The sequence below is a fragment of the Giraffa tippelskirchi genome, chromosome 2, assembly GCF_054371585.1.
Source record: "Giraffa tippelskirchi isolate mGirTip1 chromosome 2, T2T-mGirTip1v1.2.pri, whole genome shotgun sequence".
NCBI lineage: Eukaryota > Metazoa > Chordata > Mammalia > Artiodactyla > Giraffidae > Giraffa > Giraffa tippelskirchi.
In genome coordinates, this window is record NC_137276.1 from 29,113,887 (window position 1) to 29,139,104 (window position 25,218).

Consider the following 25,218-nt stretch of genomic DNA (forward strand, 5'->3'; position numbering starts at 1 on the left):
ACTGAAGTTTGGTTTTTTTTTTTATGTTTGTTTTCTTCACTAAACTGTGACTATTTTAAAGCCAGGGACCCATCTTTTTCATTTTTGTAAATCTAGCCCAGAGCCTGACACGTAGTAGCTGATAAAAGAATGTTGGCTGCTTTGTAGTATAGAATTCCAAAAGCAGAGATTGATTCATTCTTTACTTGCCTTACAGTTTACCTTTAGAAGGAAAAAGCAGCAGCACAGAACTTTGCTACTCTGAATTCAGTGTTACCACATTTTATAGCTAGAAAGTATCATGGAGATAATTTAATCTGATGGCTTCTTAAAGATTAAAAAAAAAAAAGAGGCTCAGAAAGGTTGAGTAATTTTCCCATGTCACACAGCTAGTTATCCTTAGGATAGGAACTAAAGCTCTCAGCCTTATGCCCTTTCTCAGTATTCCAGGCTGCTTAATTCTGATCAAGAAAGAGGAAACTGATAAAAGGGAAGCACTGGGGATCTGGGAAGAAAGCAACCACGTCTAGAGCTGACAGTAGCAAAAGAAGAGTACTTGGGCAGAATCTGACTTGAGGAAAGCAAACTGCTATGCGTTGAGGGAAAGAATGGTTGTGTGAGCCCACAGCAAGGGATTCTAGAGGAGAATATAATTCCATGAGGACAGGATGCTCTAAAAATGAAATTCCACTGCTACAAGCTCAAATAATCAACCTGACAAAGTAAAGAGAGTGGGAGTGGGGGAGGGATGGAAAGAGAGGGCATTTAAGGGAAATCATTGTTGCTGTACACGAATAAGCTTTAAAATATGATGAGCCTAGATTTTAAAAGGACATGTACATGGAACAGTGGAAGATTATGCAACCATTAAAAAAATCATGTCTTCAAAGAATATTTAATGATATGTGAAAATGGTCCTATATAATGTTAAGTGAAAAGAGTGAGATGCGAGCTGTATATATGGTATCATTCCAATTTTGATAAAAATTATACATATATATGTAATATATATAATTATACATAATATAAGAATTATATACACACAGGAGACAAAAAGACTGTAAAGAACATGCCAAAATTCTAACAGTTGTTTCTCTTGGTGATGCAATTATGGGTAATTTTTTTAAAAAGTTACTGTATCTTCTGAATATTTTTACAATGAGCATATATTACACTTAGTATCAGACAAGTTATTTTTTCTTCTTATAAAGGACAGGAGGGAGGAGGGGACCATAACCAGGGATAGATATGAGAGTAGCAGGAGCCTGTCAGGAAGACAAAAGCTCAGAGCAAGCTGAAACAACAAAAAGAGCCTTGGCAACCATGTTTGGAGAAAGAACAAAAAGGAAGGCAGGCTTAGGCTCAGGGCTCAGGAAAAGAGGTAATACTGAAAGAAATGAAAGAGAAGGCAGAACTTCTCAACCCCTGGCTTGACTTTCTTCTCCATCAAAGAAAAGAATCCTCAAAATGGGACCAGCAGGAGACGCCCAGTCAGGTGGGAGCCAGGTGGGTAACTCTTAACCATTTCAACTGAGTTACCTCTCCCAGGCTCAAATAACTCAAATATCTGGACCTCAGGTGGGGCAAGGTGGTGGGGTGAGGTAGACAGGATCCTAAATTTTTTGTTGATAATCCTTGAGCAGTCACAACGAAAGGGCAAGACAGTGACAAGATCAATGCCATAGTGAAAAAGGGGGAAAGGTAAGCTTATGCAAACAACACTCTAATACATTTACTATTAGAGTCTGGAACTCTTTAGAAGAAATTATCATGCAGGGGCTTCCCAGGTGGCACTAGTGGTAAAGAACCTGCCTACCAATGCAGGAGACCTAAAAGTCACGGGTTCAAGCCCTGGGTTGGGAAGATTCCCTGGAGGAGGTCACGGCAACCCTCTCCCAGTATTCTCGCCTGGAGAATCCCATGAACAGAGGAGCCTGGTGGGCTATGGTCCATAGGGTCTCAAGAAGTCAGACATGACTGAAGCGACTTAGCACAGCACACACAGCATATTGTGCAGTTAATTTGTGGGCATTAGAAAAGAGTGATACCATGGAGACTGCATGCACTCACCAAGAGAAGGTTGTAGCACCCTAACTAGTTATCATTATTTAGGTCAAATGCCAGCCCCACCAAGACTTCCTCCATTGCCCTCGTGGGAAGCAACTGACTCCCTCTTTCTTGACATTTATCATTAGCACTTTATACTTTGATCATGGATCTATCACAATCTGCTTGTATAATGATGTGCACTATCATCTATCTATCTCCCTACCAGACTAGAAGGTTCTTGAGGTCAAGTACAGCGTCCTTCCTGTTTACCTTTGTAAGTCAGTCCTGTTATGCTTTATCCATAGTAGACATTCAATCTGCTCATCAACTTATATTGGATTTTTTTAACTGACTGAGAAAACACTGCAGATATAGCAAATGTTAACATTTCACAGAGAATCTTTCTAACTTTATGAACAAGATGAAGAACAGCGAAATGACTGACGGTTTTTGGGCTCAATATTTCCTAAAGCAGCCAGGAGGGACAGCTCTACTGGTGTGCCTTGTGGCTCTCCTTTATTTTAAAGGAAAATAACTCTTAAAAAAAGCTATTTGGATGATGACATAGAAGACATCCTTAAGATCTTATTCGGGTGAAATTAAGAGCCCAAACCAACAAGATGAAATTCAACAGGGATAAATGGAATGCCCTATGTTTAGGTTTTTAAAAAATCAATTACACAAGTGCAGAATGGGGTAGACCTGGCTTGATAGCAATTGATGTGAAAAAGATCTCGAGGTTTTAGTTGACCACGAACTCAATATGAGCTTCAGTCTGATACGGCTGCTAAAAAATCGAATGTAATCTTAGGCTACATTATGGATGTAGACTCTCCAGATGGACAATGGCAAGGGTTCTACTGCACTTGGCTTTGGCTAGACTGTCTCTAGGGTTCAGTGTTCATTTAAGAGGGACTTTAACGGTCAAAAATGAATTCAGAGATGGGTAACCAGGATGGTGAAGGACCTCCCTTAAGCGCAGGGACCATACCATGTGAGAAACTGAAATCCACCCAGGGCTCAGTCCAGTGTCTTTTCAGACGCTCATTAAACCAGATGGAATGAATGGAAGGGAGGGAGGAGGGGGAGAGAGAAGGACTGTTGCATGGAGATCTTGGCCTCCATTCTGTGTGGTAAGTGTTCTTATCTGTTTTAAAGATGAGGAAACAGATGCAGAGAGATTATGTAATCAGCCAAAGGCCCCAGAGCAAGTTAAGGAGTGGAGATGAAGCCCACATCCCGACATCGAGATCCCAAGTCCCATGCTCTCCCCTCACCATCACACTGACTCAGTACAAAGGCCGTGCTGCTACCAGTGACAACTGTCCACCTGGGTCCTGTGTCCAGGCAGGGGCCATGACCTGTCAGGAAGAACTGCTGCTGCGGAGAGTTTTATGTGCATGGCAGATAAGACCAGATGACCTTTAGGAATCTAACTCCTCCTTGTCACCACTCTCAGCCCAGCCACTGGCCTCCCTCCATGGGGGAGATAGCCCTAGGGACAGCCTCTCCATATTTCAGCCATTTCCAGCTTCAAGTTCCATTTCCTGCCTGCTCTTCTAGCCACTTGCCTGGATTCCTACTGAACGCTCAGCCACGTGGCTCAGCATTGAATTAACAGTTTATCATTTGATCTAGGCAAGCCTTGACTCTCCAAAGACAGTGAGTGCTATGAGGTACACATCTTGGTTATTTGCTTCTCTTATACATCCCAACACAGTGGGAACCTCCACCCACAGAGATCCCCAAAGAGGTCAGTGAAAGCTTTCTCGGTATCCCACGGACTCTCAGTTCTCTGAAACTGTTTATTGGAAATATGCCTGAGGACAGAGGGATGGACTGAATGATCATTTAGGGAGAAGAAGGATATATGGAGGAGACCTAGAACCCCAGAGAATGATACCCGTACAGTTACTTTCCCTGTTTTGAATAAGTTAGCCCCCAGTTTGCACAAAAGAAGTGCACAGGCTCCCACTGCCAACACACTGCCAGCATGGTGTGTGTGACCATGTGAAGAAGCAGGAGGGTGAGCAGGGACAGGTAGGGGAAGGGGAGCAAACAGGTAGTGGGAGAGAGAACAGCTGCAGAGAGGAAGAGGAGGGGTGAGTATTGGGTGGATTTGGGTGAATTCCCCAGAGTGATCAACTTTCCTGGCCAAGAGTATATGCTGTGCCTTCCTCCTGGCAGGCGGGCAGAGGCTGGGGCTCTGGGCTCACTGGCCACTGGCGGGGAAGGAGGGCTGGCTGGGGTTCTGTCTGGGTGGGACCTGAGGCTTCCTTTGGTCCTGTTTGGGCTCTCTGGAGGGCTGGGGCCTTCTGCCTGGGGCTGGGCTCCAGCTGGGGCCAGAATCAGTTAGAAACCTCTCTGGAGCCAGAAGGGAAGGGGGCTTTGTTAGCTCAAAGGACACAAGCAAGGCGAAAAATTACATACCAGGCCACTCTAAGTATGCTTGTTTAGAGAAACTGCTTGCATTTATGAAGTCTTTGGTGCGGAAAGCAGGGTTGCAAATGACTGCATCAGAGCGACAGTAAAGGCCATTAATTTCCTGTTATGTTTTCCTGTGTTGGGGGCTTTATTAATTTAATTTTACACTGTCGAACAACAACGAGAGCTGACACTGCCACACCGCCACGGCTGGGGTTTTCTTTTTGTGTGTGTAGCAAGGCTTTGCCTGACATGCAAATCAACGCTATTACCGGAACCAATAAAGATGTGTGGAGGCAAGAGGGGAGGGATGAAAATGGGAAGGGAGGGAGAAGGGGAGAAAAGAGGAGAGAAAGGGCAAAAGCCATCCCTGGGCAGCTTCTGCCTGGCTCCATGGCTCATGTCTCCTGGCTTCCCAGAGCATCCTCCTCAATCAGCGATTTCTAGCCACCCTTCCCCTTAACTTGTACCCCCTCCTCCTTGACTTCCTGCCTTCAGATGACTCCATCTCTGTTGTCTTTCTCTGTCCCAGCTCCTGGAAGAACTTGAGTAGGGACATGGAGCTCCCAGGAAGAGGTGTGTGTGGGGGGGAGGTGGAGTAGGTAGGCTTCTCCCCTTGCCCATTCTCAGCCCAGTCATGTCAAGGAAGCATGGGGACAAGAGACTGGAGGTTGCCCTCTGTCCCCTCCACCTTGTCCCAGCCAGAGCTAAGGCCTTTGCTATATATTTCCCTTTCCAGTCATTTTTCTTCACACTCCCCTTTCCTCTAAAGTTAAGGATTCTGGCCTACTTACATATTATTAGTGAACACACACATGAACCCATGTGCTTGTACACATGATGAAGAGTCTAGAAAGTGACTCCACCTTGCTTGTAAGTCCCTCTGAGCACTCCCATAGCCTGCCTGGTCAACCATTTATTTCCTTTGAATTCCCAGAAAAAATACTGTCTCTGATTGTTTCTCCTTAAGAGATTCTTCTTAAGTTTCTCCTTCAGAGCTGTCTTCAGTAGCCGCAAGGTAATGCATTGGTCTAGACCAAGTTGCCAAAGAAAAATGGATCGCCAGTATCAGAAATACAGGCAGGTTCCTGGGAGACCACTTTCTGGTCCCTTTTCTTCCCAGGACCTCAAGATCACCCACACTGCCCTTCTCCCAGAGCTGCTTCCACAAGCTGGTTGCCCCAGTGGTCCACACTGCACAAGTGATGGAGATGGGGGTGGGGAGGTAAGAGGGCAGGGAAGCTCCTGGGGACCCTCCTACCAAACATTTATCTGCATCCCTCATCGCAGGCTCTGCTGTCTGCTGAGGCTGAGAGGGATCTGTGAGAGCCAGAGAGAGAGAGGGAGAGAGAGAGAGTCCGTGCATCTCGCCCTCTGTCACTGGCTTGCTCACACTCCTGCCCGCACTTTCTGCTTTGGGAGCTGTCTGGCAGGCTTGGAGAGGCTGTTGGACAGACTCCAGCTCTCCCCAGGAGGAGAGCATAAACTTCATAAACTGCATTTACTTTAATGCAGGTTCCTGGGGCTGCTTTCCTCCAGCTTTTCTTTCCTCCCCTTGTCTGCTCTGTCTTGATCACATTTTATCTCTGCCCCTGTGTGCACCCAGACCACACACACACACACACACACACACACACACAATATGGCTAGTGCTCCTCAGAAAGCTGAAGTCTGGGCAGGAGGAGGACAGGCACGCATGGTGTAAAAGCTCTGTCTGAAGGAGAAAGCCTCAGTCTAGCCCCAGAGAGATCCTGTGAGATGCCCAAACGCCTGTCTCCAGTGGAGATGAGCACAAAGGGTGCTTTGAGGCAGGTGGGCGAGCACCCCGAGGGAGGGAGGGATGCTGACATTTCGCTGGGACGGCCAAATGAGGAGCCACCTGAAGGCTGGGCCACCGGCTCCGAGGAAGGGAGGGAGAGAAGGCGAGGCCTCCACACAGGTTGAGGTCTGTGAGGCCTCCCTTGTCTGGGGCTGTCAAGGTCAGCAGGTTTGGGTTCACCGAAGGGTCAGGATGGTTTGAATTACTGGCTCTGCAGCAACTCTGCTCTGAGGCTCGTGATCGGTCTCTTAGCCCTCCCCCAGCCCTCCTGGCAGAATGGGGAGGGTCCCGGAGACCCCTACTGGCCACCAGGGCCCTGAGGAAGGCAAGTGATGGCAGGGTGGAGGTGGGGCGGGGAGGCTTCCCTGGGCCCCAGCTCCCCTCTGGTGCAGACACCCATGGTTGGAAGTTTACTGGGACCCATTCCTCTTGGAGGCAGCAGGGCTGGGTCTCCCAGGTTGCCTTCTCCCTGACCCTTTTTCTAAGGGATCCTTTAGGACCCTGCCCTTCTCATCTGCCCATGGGCCTGCAGAGAAGATGGTGCCTGGAGGAGGTGAGCCTTCCTGCAGAAGGGCCTGAGGAGCAGCCTCAGCGCCCAGCTCCTCTCTCCATCGCCTCGCCTGAGGGAGAAGGGCAGAGCTGAGGCAGCGGAATTCTTGCTTGGTGCCCTTGCCCATGGGGGAAGGAGGACAATGCCTACCTGCAGGGCTTGAAGGGAGTTGCTAAGTGAAGACAAGGGGGTGAAGACATTCTGACAAGGTGGGTGTGCATACACAGACATGGGGGTGAGAGGACCCCAGGCCTCTGCCCAGTGCCCATACTGCGCTCCTGCCACCCCAGTTTCCAGTGGTGGAGGGTCGCACAGAGCCCCTCCAATGGGAGTCTGTGCATTCTCTCCTGGGGAGTGGGGTCGACCCATCCATTCTGACTTTTTTGGCACTTTACCAAAAACAATACACGCTTTTGTGCTAAACCTTAACATACTTCCTCAAACAACCAAATATAACTCTTCATCCACAGCAGCATGAACTGGCTGGGAAACTAAGGTAGTTAATGACTCAGCTGCATTCGCTGGTATAATCGCAGGTATTTATGTACAAATTTACGCACCTACGTCAGCTACACACAGTCATGGCTAAACCCTGGTTCCTCCCTACTGAAAAAGGTATGTTCAGGTGTACATAGGGCCCAAGGCAAAGGTCTTAATAAAACCTTTAAACCTACCTCTGTATAATGACATGGTTGGCGTTCAACAGGCTCATAGCCAACATTACCCTGAGAGTTTAGCTAAAATATGCGATCCAACTAAGATAGAAAAATTCCCCCCTCAGGTATGAACGGTCTAATTTCCCAGGTTACTAGGAAGATATAATCATAACAATGAATGTGTGTTCAGAAGTGGATTTTTGGGGGGCATGTGTGTCTTAATGAATGCTGACCTTTGAACCTTAGTTCGCTCTTGGGCTGGATGGACAGCAGCCAGGTTTTGAATATTTGTTGGAAAATGAACATAGGCTGAGCTTTGTTCACGCAAGGTAAGGTTAGGTACTTGTCCGGATGGATGATTCCTTCTATGGAGATCTGGTTTCTGAACTTTCAGAGGACCTGGCTCCTGGGGGGTCAGAGTCTGTGACCTGTGCTAGGTAGTAGGCAGTGTGTGTGAAATCCTATCATTCCAGCAATGATCCACGGAAGCATTTTCCTTACAGAAACTCAAGCTCTGCTTGACTTCCCTCTGCCAATCTACTGTCTTCCTGCAGTGCCTGGGAGGGGCCTGGAGGAGAGGAAAAGCAAAAAAGGCTCTGCCACGCCCAGCCCATGATGTAAGCTCACTTCAGAGGTCTGAGAGCCCAGAACCCCTGGGTCCATGCTCCCAGGTGGGTCTTCTCTAAGAAGGAGCTGGATGGCTGGGTTTGGCTGTGATTTTAAGGGTTTTGTGGCAAAAAGACGTTAACTGCGCCCAAGTACCGAGTTTAGGTTAAGGAATCAACCTCCTTTTGTTTACCCCAACATAGTGCAACCTCCTGGAGAAGGAAATGGCAACCCACTCCAGTATTCTTGCCTGGAGAATCCCAGGGACGGCGGAGCCTGGTGGGCTGCCGTCTATGGAGTCGCACAGAGTCGGACACGACTGAAGCGGCTTAGCAGCAGCAGCAGCAGCAGCAGTGCAACCTTGCCTTGCCTTCTGGGCCCTCCCAGCTCTGCGGACTCAGGAAAATGTCCCTAAGATCTTCTCATGAAGGGAGCGCTCAGATCCCTCTCTGCTTTCGCCAGCCCTTGGCCTCTGGACCAAAAGGTCAGAGAGAACCGGCCCTGTGGGCCCCAGAGAATTGGCTCCTGCCTCTGCCTCTAAACTTCCACCCATGCAAACCTGCCACGGAGAACTCACATGCTGACCCCCTCAACAGGACTGCAGGTCCAGGCCATGGACACCCAAAGAACCAGAGCCTGGCAGCTGGCCAGGGCCAGTCTCTCCTCTCTCCTGGGGTCCTCCTCGTCTGCCTTTTCTGACACCAGTACTCCTCCCACTGCCCCTCCAGAAAGACAGCGGGGAAGGGAGCCGGGTGACCAGGCCATGCCTGGTTTACATTAATGAGATACACCGAGGGTAATCCAGCCATGGAGGCAGCCTACAAAAGAGGTGATCGCGGGCGGCCAGGAGCAGAGCGGCTCAGGTAATTGGTTTATCTATCTGGAAGCAGGGGGAGCAATCTCAGCACAGACAGACTAGCAGTAAAGTCTCTTCCTTAAGGCTATTTCCTTTGTCTTTTCAATTGCTTGCACATCCATGTGAGAGAGGGAGAGAGTGTTAAAGAGAGAGGGAGAGGGAGAAATGTTAATTTGTGAATTAATGGCTTTTCTCAGCGGAATTGTAAATTCAAATGTCACCTCACACGGTGACACCACGGCTGGTCTGCTGAAGAAGCAATGATAAGATCCCCCACCTCCCTCAGTGCCCCTCCCTCCCCAAAGATAGCTGCGGAGTGGAACATGCTACTTTTAATTTGCAATAACAACACAACAGAGGTATGCAGTAATGACTGCCTTCTTCTCCCCTCCTCCTGGCTTCCTGCCCCCCCCCAGTCCAGTTGGCTCCCCACTTCCTCCCTCCCACCCCTGTGCTCTTCTGAAACAACACCTCACCTCACCCTGGCTCACCGCCCCCACCCCACCCCACCCAGGCCCAGGCCCTGATCACATGGCGGGGGGGTGTGCCTTTGGAATTGACGATGCTGCAACCATCTCTTCTCCTTCAATAATCAGGGAATTAATGACCCTGAAGTTAAAGTGAGGCTGATACCGAGGCCCTGCCCAGCGTTGGGAAAAAGCCTTCATTGTTTTCAAGCAGGAGGCGGGCAGCAGTGAGGGAGATTCATGGATGGAGATTGAATATGCAATTTTCTTTCACCTTGCCAAGAGCTGCCCCTGGGCTGTGCCTGGCCTAAATTTTTCCTTTTACCATCTCTGCCTTATCCGGCCCTCCCACCTCCCTTCCATTCTTTCCAGAAAATTACCTTCAAAATTGATTTCCACTTTTACAAACAAATATAATGGGAACACAGGAAAAAACTTGGGCCGTGATGAATTAGGGCTGTCAGGTGCTTCCAGGTCTCCTTTGCTTTTGTTTTACTACCCGATCTGCTCTTTGTTTTTCCAAGGGCTGGAAAAAGTCCCCCATCCACTGAGGGCCTGACCCTCCAGGCCACCAGGGCCTCAGCCCCCGAGTCCAGCAGGGCCCAAGGCGGAAGTGAGCCAGGCTCTGAGACTCCGTTAGCCTTGTAGTTTCCAGTGGAAGCCTGAGCCACCTCCTCCTAGTCTGCTCTCTGACCCTTAGGAACTCACTCACTGAAGAGTCTCTAACCGCCTCCCCAGCTCTCTCCCCTGGCCCCTGCACCATGTTCCCTCTGGCCCCCATACCTCTTAAAGTCCAGACCAGATGCAAACCTCCACCTCCTCTAATGTGGGCAGGATCAGTGTATACCTTGACTAGAGCAAATAAGAGACAGACAGACACTGAGAGATCACGAAAGGCAGGCAGGTCGAAGACCAGAGGTAAATCCAGAGACAGGGAGACCAGGCTCCTCTGTGAGGGTCCCCAAACTCAGTCTCCCTTGTGGTGGGGCCCAGGTCCCCTGGAGGCAGGACCAGGACAGACCATCCTTTTGCCAGCAGGGTAATGCTGACATTGGCCTTTGGGCAAAACTCTACATGCACATCTGTGTCTCGAGACCAGACAGCCTGAACACACCCAGGCCTGGCTCAGGACTCTCCCCACCCCCTGGTGCTGGTGACGGGGACACGGTTGTGCACCTGCTCACATTTGATCATCTTTCCGCCTGTATGCACTACCCAGAAAACTGTGTGCCTGCCCAATGCATGGCATTCCATGTCCCCTTTCACCCAAAGGTATCAGAAAGGTAGAAAACACACAATACCTACATTTGCATAAACCATGTGAGAAAGCACCTATGTGTCCACAAATCAAACACACATTTGCCAAGGTAAATAAATAAATGTGTACGTGGGGGCAGAAATACACAGCAATGGATGGAGAGAGGGATGACTCCATGTTGGAGAAGAGGAAGTCCTGGGTTTATTTACACACATCTGAAACACCTGTGGAGGCTAATAAGAGATGACATGTGGCCCAAGCGGATGGCCACAGAGCAAATGTGAAAACAGAGATGGACAAAGGTCCTCCCAGTTACACAGGGAGGCTGACATCTTTCCTTGGCTGCCCTGGTCTCATCCAGGTCGGCTTATCCAGCATCAGCTTCCCTAGGCTGCTCTGTTTAAAAGGAACCACACCAAGATGAGGGTGCTGGTACCCACAAAGTTTCCTTCTGATACAATTTCATCTCCCCTTGAAACATAAACCTGCCAATGACGCCTTCCTCCCCAGACACACAGTGAGCCATCTTCGAAGATGGAGTTGGCTCAGCTCCATGTCCGTGATCTCGTGTAGTCCTCTCCATGGTCCCCGTGAAGTCAGTGCCGTCACTATCTTCATTTTACAGAGGAGAAGACTGAGCTGATGAAGGTTAAGAGGCTTGCCCAAGGCACTACGATGCAAACCCAGATGCACCTTCTTCCCCACTGAGTCACACTGCCCAGTCCAGCAGCCCGGGACTGCCTGCTGGCCTCTCCACCGAATCCTCCTTCTGCATGGGGGCCTTTGCAGCCTTCTCTTGCTTGAAGCCTGGGATCCTAGATGGGGCAGGAGCTGCTCCTTCCTACACCGTAATCCCCTCATCTGTTCCAAGTCAAACCCCAGCAACACACGAGGGACTTCAAGGAGGGAAACTAAGGAAATCGCTTCTCACAGTTATGGCTTCAGCCAAAGCAGAAGGGAGCTATTAAACGCAGTGACAGGGCTTGGCTGTTTGCAGCCATGCAACCTGCCCTGCCTGCAAACGTACAACTTCACTGCCTTGGCATCACTCAACTGCACAATTCATCGTGCACCTAATTAATGGAAGGCAGAATCACGGCCCCCTGCAATCCCACGCATCAAAGGATGATACCAACACACCTCCCCTCACACAGATCTAAAGACTTACACCATATGACTTCATTTGGATTTTTGGACAAGTTATGTAATTGTTCTAGGCTTCAACACCACTGATGGATGGCAGTGCTTTAAACCATGGCCAAAAGCAACTGAGTGAAGGCAAAGGACTTTGATCCTGAAAAAATACAAGAGTCCCTATCCTGCAGTCACATCAGCCAGCTCATGCAACGTTCGGTGATGCAGTGTCCCTAAAAAGGACTCTAACATACCTACCCACAATTAGAGCCAAGAAGAGGGACAGATTTCAGGAGGGTACTGAATGAGGATCTACCTTCTCAGACTGATAGACAGCCTGTCTGCCAGCTGCTTTATGACATAACTTCCCCCTCTATCCTTGGTCTGTCTATCTGTCTCATTCCAGGGTCTTCTGGACTCTTGGGGGGAGGGTGAAGGGTCAAAGCTTCTTGACTAGCGCCTTTCTCAAAGGAAAAGTCTGGAGATTTTTTCATTCTTCCAAAGGCCAGGGCATGAGAGGGGGTCTCAAGCAGGCTCACAGTCACTGTTGGTTTTCTTTTTCCCCAGAGTCACAGCTGATCGGTCCTTTACTAATGTCCCCACAGATCTGATTGCTGCAGATACTAATAACGCTGTCCATATTCTGAGTGCCAATGCCAATAATGCTCTGGGTATTATCACTGTGAACACCAATAACTACTGCTGAGATTGTCTCCAATAATGCCAGCACACGCCGCAGCAATTGTCCTCGCTAAAGCCCACCACCGTGACATTGTTAGAGCTAAAGAACAGGCCGCACTGTACCCATAGGCAGGAGCAGGAGTGGCTTCCTTGAGGACAGAGATGCTTAGAGCTGGCCCCTGGGCTATGACACTGCCAGGGAGATGTCCCCCATGTATGGGGCCAAAATCAAGCTGGCCTGGCAGGGGCACAGGGTCCTCCAGTAGGAGACCTGCCCCTCTACTCCCTCAAGGTCTAGTGCCTTGATGTGCACCCTTGTTCCCATCCCAGCCCGCCTCAGATCCCTGGGCCAGCTCTCTCTTTTGCCTGCAGTGCCGGCAGCCTGGGAGCTGAAGGACACACCTGGGTGTCTGTGCGGCCCGTGCCCGAGGCTGCCTCCTGCGCCCGGCCTGCCAGCCGCTGTGCTACCTTGGCCTGACTGCAGAGTTGGGCTACATCATCTTGACACTTAATTATCTCCCCTGTTCTTAATCATCTGAGCTGCTCCCTAATGCAAACTGGGGCTGGCTGCTTGGAGGTGCCCAGAGCGGGGGAGGGGGTGGACTGTGGAGGGTCTGCCTTTCCTGTCCTCTCCCTTCCCACCTGGTCCGATGGATCAAGTGCATGGATCATGTGTGGTGTGGTGTGTGTGTGGTGTGGTGTGTGTGTGTGTTTTGGCACGGGGTGGTCAGGGAGAACTGGCTTTCCTCATAGGCTCTGGCCTCCATGAGGGAAAGGACAGCTCCATCTGGCCTGGGGTTGGTCAGAAGGAGGGGTGAGTCAAGGCAAAAGAACCTCCCCACCTCCCCAAAAGAGAAGCAGGGTCTCTGATCCTTCTTGCCACTGAGCTAGGCCTCGGGGTAAGTATTTATGCAGTAAGAGTAAATTTAGAGACTGCCATTACCTCTCACCTATAATTCACCTGCTTCCTGAGGTGTCTACCCACTGTCATCGCTACCACCATGCTAGAGGAGGGCCTCCCCAAACCCAGCCCTGCTCTTGTGCCCTTCTTGATTAGACAATTTTGGTGGCTTCTCATGTCTGCAGGCAAAAGTCCCATCTTGGCCTGCTCTCCTATACCCCTAACCCCTCCACTTAGCCCTACCTCCACGACTTCCCCTCAGGCCCTTTCATCCCAGCCAAAGCACCCCTGTTTTTTCCGCACAGTACCTTCTGGCCACAAGGCTCAGTCTGTCCCATAGAATTTCAACTACCATTGTCTTTGAACCGTGCCCCTCGTCCATCCCTCAGGCCCCTCCTGAGAGAGCACCCCTCCTTTCTCTCTCTGAGTTCCCACGGCCTGCAGCCCAGACCTCCATCACAACACAGATATCCAGATATCTGATGGGCCTTTCTGCTCTCTGGGCTCATGTGTTTTATACGCCCCACTAGACTATAAGCTCCTTAAGGACAAGAATCATATCTTGTTCTGCTCTGGGAACCTAGAGCATCAAGCCTTTCTTATGAGTGATGCCCAGAAAAGGTTCACTGAATTGAATTGACTTGAAACAATGAATGTGATCAATTGCCCAGAGAGGAGAGCACTCTGTTCTGCCAACCTGCAGTGGCCACAGCCTCAGGCCAGTGCTTCTCTATCTCCAGCCTCCTTCCTTGACTCACAGGAGTCCAGGAAGCAGTGGACATGCTTGACTCCAACTTCAGACCAGTGGGGAGGAGTCCAAAGGGGGTCCTGTGGCCTCCCTCAGCCCCCTGGTTGTCTCACAAGTGCTAGGGGTTTAAAGGAGAAATCCTCAGGGCCTGAGGCAGAATCTTCCAGACTACTCAGGGTGCTGGGGAGCTTGGCGAAGGCCTGAGTATGGGGAACCCCCGGGGAGAACTGAGACGCAGGCCCTTTCACACAGCCGCCCCCTGCCCATCAGTGGCTATTGCCAAAACAACCACAATGAAATTTAGTGAGTGGCAAAGGCCGTGGCAGCCAAATGTGTTTGGATATTTTGGAAGAAGGAGAAATAGAGCCAGACAAGCTGTTTTCCTGTGAAACGAGGCCATTAGGGCTTCTGGAAGGAGGCCAGACCCGGGTCATCACTGTCTTGCCAGACCCAGGCCTCTCCTACACGCTGTCCCTTTCTGCTGGAGTCCAGGGCTCTCACACTCTCTTTTCCCTCAGCCTGGGCCTAGGGAATCTCAGCTTTGTCTCTTTTCTCTGTTCCTCACCCTCAAGAGCTGTCCCAATCAAGGGCTTGTCTGTGCTTGGGATGACCGCAAGATTTATTTTCCAAATAGGACATTTTTGAGAGAAAAAGGAGATGCTGACTGGCCAAGATGCAGAGACAAAGGCATAAATTGGGACTGTCTGGATGAATGGGATATATGGTCCCCCAGCTATGTTCATATTTAGAGGGTTCTATTTCATGGGAGATACCCTTAAAAGTACACCCTCTCTAGACCAGGAAGTTACTGCCTCCACAGCAGGGACGGTAAGATCAGGGCAGGAAGCAGGCTCCAGACACTGGTGTCTCCCTTTGTCTGGGCCTGCCAGCCCTGCGCCCTGGCCTCATGCATCAAAAGAGAACCAGATGGTCACCAAGGGACCCTTAGTGTCACAACATTTGAAAAACACTTTCTCCCAAGCTCATCACCACCACTCTCTTCTCTGATTTTCTTTCCCTGCTTCTCCTTCTCTTCATCCCTCTCACTCTATAACTCCCTGCCCAACAGCTAGCTGCCCCCAAGAAATTACAGGGAATGAGGGGACGGGCCAGAGAGGAGCCTTGGGGGTGTCTTCTCCCATAGCAAAGAGCAGAGAGGGCCCATGCCCAGCTCCCCTAGTGGTTTGAATGGGCACAGGGTCAACGTGTTACAGAAAAAGGGCAGTAGGGTCAGCGGCACGTGACATCACTCCCCTATTTCCTGATGAGTTGACATCAGGGGAGGACAAGTCAGCTTAGCTTTTCATCCCCAGGTCAGAAACCAGCTGTCCCCTAACCTCCAAAACCTTCCCATGGTCCATGGTTCCTGCTTTTCCTCCTGGCATCCCACAGGGATGTTTGGGGTGAACCCAGAGGAAGGTGAAGCAGTTGGGGCTGCTGAGCAGATGGTGAAGCTGACGGCCCCACCAGCAGCCTGCCTCCCTCTCTCCAGGAGCCAGCAGGGTAGTGGAGGGACCTGGGCTTTGCTACTAAAAGTGATCCCACAGCAGAGCAGCTGCAAAGCCGGGCCGAAACCGGAGCTCTGAGTCCAAGGACAAAGCATGCACAGGGGAAGCCAAGCCTCTTCCCTCCTCCCTACCTTCATCACGTTTCCTCTTCTCGCCATTGGAGCGAGGGATCCCCAGGATCCCATTGATGGAGTAGGATCCCACTGGATCATTGGAGGCGCTGGAAACAGGAGGGGAGGCCGTACTGGGAACTGGATGGGAGGAAGGAGGAAATGCCATCAGGATAGTGGTTGTGATTGCAGGCCAAAGCCCCAAGGCTGGGGGCAGAGAGAGGCAGAGGGAATGAGGCGGGATGGGGAGCCCATAGTTTCCTTTCTCTGAGATTTAAGGGGGAACAAGCTGCGGCATACAATTCAGGCTCTTCACTGCTGTCCACCCTGGGCTTAGTGGGGACCAGTCAACCCAGGCCTTCTCTGAAGATCCGGAAATTTCACTCATAATAGGTTGAACCCACTCTTGAGGATGGATGGAAACAGCAAAGCAGACTCAACCTAGAAAGTGGTTCAGGGGTCCTCAGAGAGCACAGCTCCTAGGATGCCTTCTTGCACAGCTCATCCCCAGATCCCTGGGGCTGGGCAAATCCATTTAAACAAGTCCTAGCCCATTGTTTCGAGTCTCCTAGGCAGAGTCTTTCCCAGTCCTGATTTAGAGTCTGTGGCTTTCTAAGATCTCTCTGATTCTCTTAGAGACATATGAATGGGCCTGATATTCCCCAGGGGTATGAAGCTCTTCAGTCCCACCTGTTGCTTCTGGTCTTGAAATCACCTGAGAAATACCTAATTTCCCCTTCAGGGCACAGAGTAGTGGACACATTCACTCGGCAGTGATCAACTCAGGTACAGCTCGATCCAACCCTCCCCCCCAGCACACGCTGTAACCCAGGCCTAGCAAATAGGGATCCTGCCAACTCCCGGAGGGCTGGAACCAGCCCTTTCTACTTTCTGCTGGTCCAGAGAGAGGGCACAGCTGCCAAGAGGGACAGCAGGAGAAGTTTAACCACATCCCAGTCCCTCAAGATCTCACCTATGGGTTCAGCAACACCTTGAGCGCCCTTGGGTCAAAGGGAAGACAATGTGTGGGAGGGAGGGAGGGGGGTGTTGGCAGGTGTTCTGGTGGGACTGGTCATGTCTCTGCAGGCTGTGAGCGAGGGTCAATAAATGAGGGGGCTGGAGAGGGGCAGAGAGTTATGGCAGATGAGAGAGAGAGACAAAGACATCAAGAGAGATGAACTGAGAGGAGAGAGGCCATGAGGCAGGAGAGAGACAGACAGAGGAAGAGGTCCAGGGCCACATGGACAGAGAGGAGAGGAGAGGGAAAGGCAGAAGGGGAAGGAAGAGGAGAGAAGGCAGAGGAGGAGAGAAGAGAGGAGGAGAATCTTAAAAATTAACAAAACAAAAATGGAATAAGTAAGTAGATATGACAGAGAGAAGGACAGAGAACAAGAGATGGAGCAGGAGGAGGATGGGAAGGAGAAGGAAAGCTAGAGGAAAAGGAGGGGGAGAGACAGATGCACAGACTGATAAAGGCAAGGAGATGCGGGCAGGAGGCAGAGTGCGGTCCTTGTGAGCTGGTCTCTCAGGCAGATCCTGCACCTCTAGGAACCCAGGGAGAGCGCAGGCCTTGGATCTCAGATAGTGTGCATTCTCCAGGGCTGGAGCTGCACTGCCCAGCTCTCAGGGGACCTAGCATCCCCTCTTCCCTAAGTCCTCTTACCAATGGTGTGGCCAGGGGCAGTCACTCCGGTCCCGGCTCCATCCGGCGTTGGGTGGAAAGGCTGCTGAACTTTGGTCCGGATGATCCTGCAACAGCATCACCAACACCATCACACATCACATGCCCTCTGATGCCCTGGCCACCTCCAGCCAAGCCCTACGGAGGTGGCTCCCCCAAGCTCCCTAGCTCCCTCCTCCCTCAGCTGCTCTCTTCACCCCTGCCCTCCCTGACTGCTGCAAGGTAGGAGCTTGCCCTCCTGTTGGCTCTGCAGATCCCAGTTCAGCGCATCAGTCTGCATTCTGTCCTGCCATGCATCGACCGAATTGCCGTTTGACGTCTGGTAGCAAGGATCAGGGTAGTGGAGCGAGCAGACCATAGCATCCTTCCCTTTTCTGGGAGTGGGGGCCGCCCTGGTGACTCCCTGTCTACCTTTCTCTTCTGGAGATCATTTTGGAGCTGGCTTTCCTATTGGGACAGCATCACAGTCCTCCAGAGTCAGGGAGGGGGTGAGATCTCCCCATTTCCTGAACTAACAACAAGGAGGCAGGGAAGGGCTGGGTCACAGTAACCCTTTCGTCTCCAGGATTCCAACATAGCACACAGTCCCTCTGTCAGGCCCTGAGCAACTCTTTGAACCACTTAGTGCTCTCACACCCTGCAAAGCCCTGTTGCTGCCCAGCTTGCTGGCACACTGGCCTCCTTCCCAGAGGCCTTAGTTGAATCTCAGCTTCTTTACCAGACTGGGTGAAGAGACTGGTGCCTTCCCCATGCATTCCAGGTGAGGGTGAGGGTGAGGGCGCCAGAACAAACACTGCAGCGCTGAGAACTGTCAGTGATCCAAGGACCCAGAGCTCAGGGATGCAAAAGACCAACCCTAGGGCCAGCATCAAGGAACATTTCCCTCTACCCACTGGTCTGTCAGGTGCCCTTGGAAGCCACTTTTCTGAAGGCAAGACCCCCTCCCTGCAGAGAGGTGTGTGAGCCAAGTTCATTTCACCCGGCCAGGTGAATCACAAGCTGTACATGGACTGGAATACTCGCAGGTGGCCGAGATAAGGTCTCTGCCTCCCAGGACTGGTCATGAAATTGGGTAGGGAGGTCACACCCTGAGAAACCTAAGTCACCCCAAGGGAGGGAGCAGGCAGTAAGTACCAGGAAGATGCAGGAGAGGAGTCACCTCTCTTGCGTGGGGCAGAGGAAGGGGAATGGGAAAAAAGTCACTGAGAAGGTGAGAAGGTGGAATTTGGAATTTGTTGCAGAGCCGCAAAGCAGTATAAGGCTGAATACACACACACACACACACACAGACACACACACACACACACGAGCCAAAGGCACAGAGGATAGTGGAAAAGTCACTGGGCCACATGTCTAAAGCCTTGATTCTGCCATTAATTGGCCACATAGCCTTGGCCTCATCATTCTCCTTCCAGGCCTCAGTTTCTTCAGTTATAAAGTAAAGAGGATAGATGACAGGCTTTCTAAGCTCTCTTTCCCCAGTTAAAAAATAGTATGCTCTTAAGATGAACAAAGAAGCGGGAAAGAGGACGTTATAAGCAGATGCTGGAGGAGGGGGAAAGAAAAGCAGGGGAGGGAGCACGGGGTGAGGGGGTAATGCCTATCCAGGAATGCTGGAGGGATGTAAGGGACTAAGAGGAAATAAGGCTGAAAAGTTGGAAATAATGATGATACTAGTGATTTTTCTACTTATTGAGTGTCTACTATGTGCCTTTATTACTGTACATACAAAATTTTTAATTCTCATAACAATCTTCAAAGCAATACTATTATCCTCATTTTGCAGACTTAAAGTCAAAACTCAAAGAGGTTAAGGAGCTTACTGAAGATTACATTGTCAGCTAGGGCAGAGGTGGAATTCAGTTTCTAAAATGTGTGCTTTTCATTACTTTGTCAGACTTCCCCCAGTATACAGGAACCAGGTTTACAGAGTCTTAAGCCATGAGTGATTTCTAAACTAAAGGAGACAGGTACAAACCGATGCAGGTAGAGCAAGAGACAGGCACAAGGCCGTAAGGGGCTGGTCTCAGACAAGAGAAGGAAGGCGGGGGGAGGGAATTCCCTGGTGGTCCAGTGGTTAGGACTCGGTGCTTCCACTGCTGAGGGCCCGGTTCAATCCCTGGTCGAAGAACTAAGATCCCACGAGCCACTCAGGGTGCCCCTCCCCCTAAAAAAAGAGACAAAGAGAAGGAAAAATTTGCAAGATATAGTGAAGGCAGAATGGCCAGGATTTGGCAACTAACTGGAGTCAACCATGACTCCACTAGTCTGCGGCTCTAAAACCACAGTGGTGTGTAACTGGAAGGCTGGTGGTTTGTCCAGCTCTCAGGAAGAGGAACACAGCATGGTGGCTGGCTGGTCCTTGACATGCATCATTTGAGGAGGCAGATGAGTGCCCAGGTGGAAGATTGTTCACCAGCCAGCACAGCAGATACAGATTTAGGAGATTGTCAAAGAAGGGCGTGTTGGTTGGGATGAGAGGCCTAAGGAGGAGACCCTGGAGGACATCTCCTAACAGAGGCTAAGGAAAAGAACCTGACCTTGCACAGAGCTCAGAACTGGTCGTACAGGAAATGGCAGAACCAGGATCAGGCAGTGTTAGCCAAGTCCACAGAGAAGAACATTTCCAGAAGGAGAACATAACCCACAGCATCCATGATGACACCATCCATGGTGACATAAAGTTTGAAGGGAACTGGAAATAAGAAGAGGCACAGATTTGGGAATTTTGGGTAACCACTAATAATGTTGTGAGATTGGTCTCAACAAAGCAACTGAGGCAGAAGCCAGACAGAAAGAGGTTAAGGAGTGGACAGGAGGAGAGGGAGGCAGTGAAACAGATCATTGCTTCAGAAGTTTGTAGAAAAGGAGAGAGATGTGTAGAAGCTGAAGAAGGTGGGTGAGTGGAGGGAAGCCTGTTCAGGTCAGGAAGGACCTGGACATGTTTGTAGGCCAAGGAGAAAGAACTGATGAAGAAGGAGAGGCTGAAGTTGCTGGAGAGAACGTGGATGACCGCCAGACAAGGCAGAAGAAGGAGAGAACAGAATGGCGGGCACAGGCAGGAGGCAGTGAGAAATGGCATGTGGTGATGTGGCCAAGAGTTTCTGGGTCTGGAGCATGATCACGATGCGAAAGACCCGAAAGTTGCTAAGGGCAGTGTAGTCTGGTCTACAGGAGAAGTCTAGAGGCTAAGGAACTCAGAGCAGCTGCAGCAAAAAGTTTCTGGGGTCTCAGGGGGCAGGTGGGTGGCTCTGATTTGAGGGCTGATGAGCTCTGGACAGAGGGAGCCCCCAGACTGAGGCTGGGTGAGACAGACAACCGGGTGGCCTCATGCAGCTGCTGTCTTTGTTACCCAGAGCCTCTGACCCCTGGGGCGCTGGTGCAGATTTAGCTGAAGCAGCAAGTGATGGAAAATCACTACTTCCTGACAGCAGCTTGGTGGTGCACAGGAGAGGAGCTGGGCAGGATGCCTGCTGTGACTTAGTAATGCTCTTGGTGTCCATCCATGCCCCCCAGGTGGTGGACACTCACCAGTCCCCAAAGCTGGATCTCAGAATTTAAGAACCAGGACTGTGGAAACCCGATGGCCATCCATCGCCCTCCTGCATCCCATAGACAACCCAATGACTCATGGGAATATCCCTAAGGGTTAAATGGATAAAGAGGTTGCTTTGCATGACTGCCTGACACTATTTCCCCCTGTTTCTCCTCCTGTTCCTTCTATTCTTTTTCATTCTTGGCCCCATAAGACAGGCAAACACATCTGTAGCCCCCACAGCTCCAGGCAGAGTTGGCCTGGAAAGTCAAGCTCCCACACATGCATCCTTGGAGGTTACAGTCAGGAGCCCTGAGCACATTTACTGGGGGCCAGAAGGTGCCATTTCCTGTTTCCACAGAAAGCCTGCCCTGCCAGGGTACCTGCTCTCCACTTCTCCTCTAGGCACGCTTTCCTTGACAGGGGTGCTCTTTCTCCCCACCCCCTTCCAGGGAACCTCCTGGGCTTTGCCTTGGCTCAGCACAGGGCCTGCAAGTACTCAGCATCTCACACTCTTGAGGCTGTGAGCAGAGCAAAGGGGAGTAGAGGGTGGGCTCTGGGCTCAGTCTGCCTGAGCCTGAGTCCCAGTTCTGTTACTTATTGTCCGTGGAATGAATCCCTGGTGTTTCTTATTCTCTTATCTGTAAAATAAGATAATACTATCTACCTCATAGGACTGCTGTGGGGGTTAAATAGGATAATTCATGTCAAATGATAAGTGTGATGCTTGGCTCAATAAATGCTAACTATAACTGTAACTACTGCTACATTATTCCTGTGGGTGCCCCCCAGGCCAGGCTGCTCTCTATGGAGGGGCTAAGCCAGGTGCAGGCAAGGAGGCCACTCAGGCCCATCTGCCCCAGCCTGGTCAATGCAGCTGCTTCCAGGACCCTGGGAGGCACACTGAGGACACAGGAAACAGGAGCAGCAGGTGTCAAGCCTGACCCGACAAGAGATGCATCAAAGATTCTTGGGAAGACAGACTGGGGGCCCTGCCTGGCACCACAGGGAAGGGTCCATAGATAGTAGGAGCAGCAGTTCCCTCAGGACCCAAAGATGCCAGGGGGTTGTGGTAGAGCTTTGGAATAAAGGAGGACAAGGCAAGTAAAGTCACTCCCTCTTTGGTTAAATTCCCAGGACGTCTCCATCCCTGGCCATGCTGGAGATCCAAAGAGTCTCATGAAGGGGGACTTCCCTGGTGGTCCAGTGATTAGGACTCTGTGTTTCCACGGCTTGGAGCATGGGTTCAGTCCCTGGTCAGGGAACTAAGATCCTACATACCCTGCAGTTACGGACTAAATAAATAAACAAATTTAAAACCAAACCAAACCAAAAAAAAAAAAAACACCCAATCTCAACTGCTCTGTGAGTTAGCATGATATCAGGTAACAAGGCTCCCATTAACAGTTTGTTAAACTCATGAAGAAAGAAAGACACTCTCAACTCTAAGAAAGCGCTGGGGGGGTATTCTTCACTCCTGTTCTGATTTTCTTCCTCTTCTTCCTCCTCCTTCCTCTGCATTTCATTCTCTCTCTTCCCTTCCTGTCTATCTCTGCCCCTTCTCTGTCTCCCTTCCCTTTGTCTGTCTGTCTGTCTCTTCGCACCCTGAAGTCCCATGGTGGCTGTGTGAGCTTATTGATTCCTGGGAGCTGGGGGAAAGTGGGAGGCAGGGCTGGGGTGCAGGCTTGGGGATGGAAATGGAAGGCTATAAATTATTTGTGACAGGAAAGCAATAGTGGCAGAGTGCTGAGCACAAGTCCTGTGTCACTATTAGATTCCTTTTAGCCTGATGACACTGTAAAAAAGGTTAAGTGTCTGCTGGAATCGTACACCTGGGGGGCCGGGGCAGCCTGGGAGCAGAACAAGCCACTGAGAGCAGGTATATCAATTCTCCAGGCCAATAATATTCCTCTCATTGATCGCCACGCAAAGTTCAAAAATCTCATTACAGCCAGGCAGACCGGGAACTTTTTACAAATCAATAGAATGATATAATGTATGTATACTTAGTACAAATGTATCTATTCATCTATCCATCCATCCACGGTCTGCCTCAGGGTTTCCAAGTTAACCTACCCATCATATTATGTTATGTTATGTATGATATTATATTGCATTATATTATATGATAATAAATGGTGTGCAAAAACTCCCCCTGAGGTGGAGACAAGAAGAGGTCCTATTAGCATTGAGGTGACCTCAGACAGCTCACCTTGGAGGGAGTCAGGTGGCAGCATTTCCAGGGCTGGGCTGCTCAGGATTTCTGGGAGCAGTGTTTCCTTAGTGGAGACTCCAGCAATAAAAACCTACTGTTTACTGAGTATTTACTATGAGCTAAACCCAGATGGCTCAGTGGTGAAGAACCCGCCTGCCAATGCAGGAGATATGGGTTCAATCCCCGGGTTGGAAAGTTCCCCTGGATAAGGAAATAGTGACCCACTCCAGTATTCTTCCCTGGAAAATCCCATGGATAGAGAAAGCTAGAGGGCTACGGTCCACGTGGTCACAAAGAGTCGGACACGACTGAGCAACTAAACAACAACAAGCAGTGTTCTAAGTGCTTAAAACAAACAGTTCATTTAATCCTTACAACAACACATTTTGCATATAAGGCATATTATAACTTGCCTAAAGTTACCTATTAAGAAGTGGAAAATCTGGGGTTTTAATTGAGGCAGACTAACCCCAGGGCCCCTATCCTTAACCGTGAAACCATACTGCCTCCAGGAAAGAGATACCCCAAAGCCCAGAATCCAAACTCCAGGATTCTATGGTTCTGTTCTCTTGTTCTCTTGTGTTTTGAGAAACAAAGGATAAGGGACTCCCTGGGATTCAGCATACCTTTCTATAAAATGGGAGTATAACACCTGCTGGAACCAGCTGCTGACAGCATGATACACACATGGGACCTCCAAGCACATCCCCACAAAATCCTGCCCAGCTGCCTAGAACAGATTGCCTTCTCCACTTTGGAAGTACTTAGTAGAACCACAGGTTGGCCCAAGGCCCAGTCATGTCGCTGGTTTGCTCAAAGAGTCTTTGGGGCAAGAAGTCAAGTATTAACATACATGTGTTGTATACATGTATAAATCAGTTTCACTTGCCTACTTCTAGAGGTTTTGCAGAAAATGTTTCATCTCTGGTATGGGGAAAGTCTTTCCTGATTGAGTAAATCAAAGGAACTCTAAGGTAGAGAATGTTTCAGACTAGCTGGCCCCACTGATTATTAAGAAAATGATGGTGGGAGGGGCCTCTACTAGTGACTTTGAGCTGCCTGGGTATTACAGGCTGGATCATTCAAGAGGACAAAATATTTGCTTCCGCAAAGCATATTTTGCACAACGAATGCAGGTAATTGCTTTAACTCAGGCCTTTGAGAGCTGCCTTCAGCAGGCAGGAGTCCCTGGCTCTGCCCTGAGGCAAATCAGAGCTACAAAAACAGCTAGAGACTTTTCATGGCAGAAACTCAACTGAGATCTCATAGATTATTCAGGAAAATTTTGCCCTTCCCCAGAACAGTTCCTACCTCTCCCTACTCCTGAGAACTCTAAGAACTGACATTCTCTGCTCTGTATGTCCCAGGAACTGAAGAACTGAAATTCATCTCCTCCTCCCCACAGGCAACAAAAGCAGACAGCAGTCACTCAGCCCTCCCCATGGGTAGCCCGGAAGTCCTTCACATGAATTCTCTTTTCCTAGGCTCAGGCTCTACATTTGGTGCAGAGTTTAGAGTTGTTTGCCCACGCCTACTCGCATGCCCCTCCGGTTTCAGTTTGGACAACTGACCATATGGCAGGCAGGGTTCTGTGCATGAGAATGGCCGCTGATGAATGGAACCTATGGGCAGGCCCTTCCATTCTGGCTGCAGCAGGATATAATTAGAATACACAGGTTTCCCCTAAATGTGTCAAGAGTTTCTGCCTCTTTTGCTACTTCTCAGAGGTCGTAACTGAGTTCCAAGAGATGACAGTCCTACCTAAATGCTTACAGAAACTTGTCCCCAAACTACTGTCCTTGAGCCACTGGCATTAGAATCCCTTAGGGTGCATGCTAACATGCACATCCCCAGAAGCTCCTTCAGACCTTATGCATTTAGAATTTCTGATGGGAGTGGGCCCAGGAATCTGTATTTAAGCAAATTCTCCAGATTACTCTTAAACTCTCTTATATTTGAGAAAACTAGCTTAAGCCAGGGGGTAAGGAAACTATTCTTGAGAGAGCTGATAGAACATCTTAGTGAGTTGAAGGTTTCTTAT

At 50.0% G+C, this 25,218-nt stretch overlaps 1 protein-coding gene across 4 annotated transcripts in view; it reads right to left on the reverse strand.

The window, feature by feature from the left end:
- PAX2 (paired box 2) overlaps positions 1 to 25,218 on the reverse strand; it is a 79,729-nt gene that overhangs the window by 30,894 nt on the left and 23,617 nt on the right. For 2 of the 4 annotated variants that reach the window (XM_081548336.1, XM_081548347.1), the window contains exons 4-6: positions 17,410 to 17,495; positions 15,768 to 15,887; positions 10,190 to 10,258 (exon numbers count right to left, since the gene is read on the reverse strand). In XM_081548336.1, the coding sequence (XP_081404462.1) occupies positions 10,190 to 10,258; positions 15,768 to 15,887; positions 17,410 to 17,495 (275 nt within the window). The remainder of the gene's footprint in view (positions 1 to 10,189; positions 10,259 to 15,767; positions 15,888 to 17,409; positions 17,496 to 25,218) is intronic. The other 2 variants (XM_081548358.1, XM_081548368.1) reach the window with 1 other exon arrangement.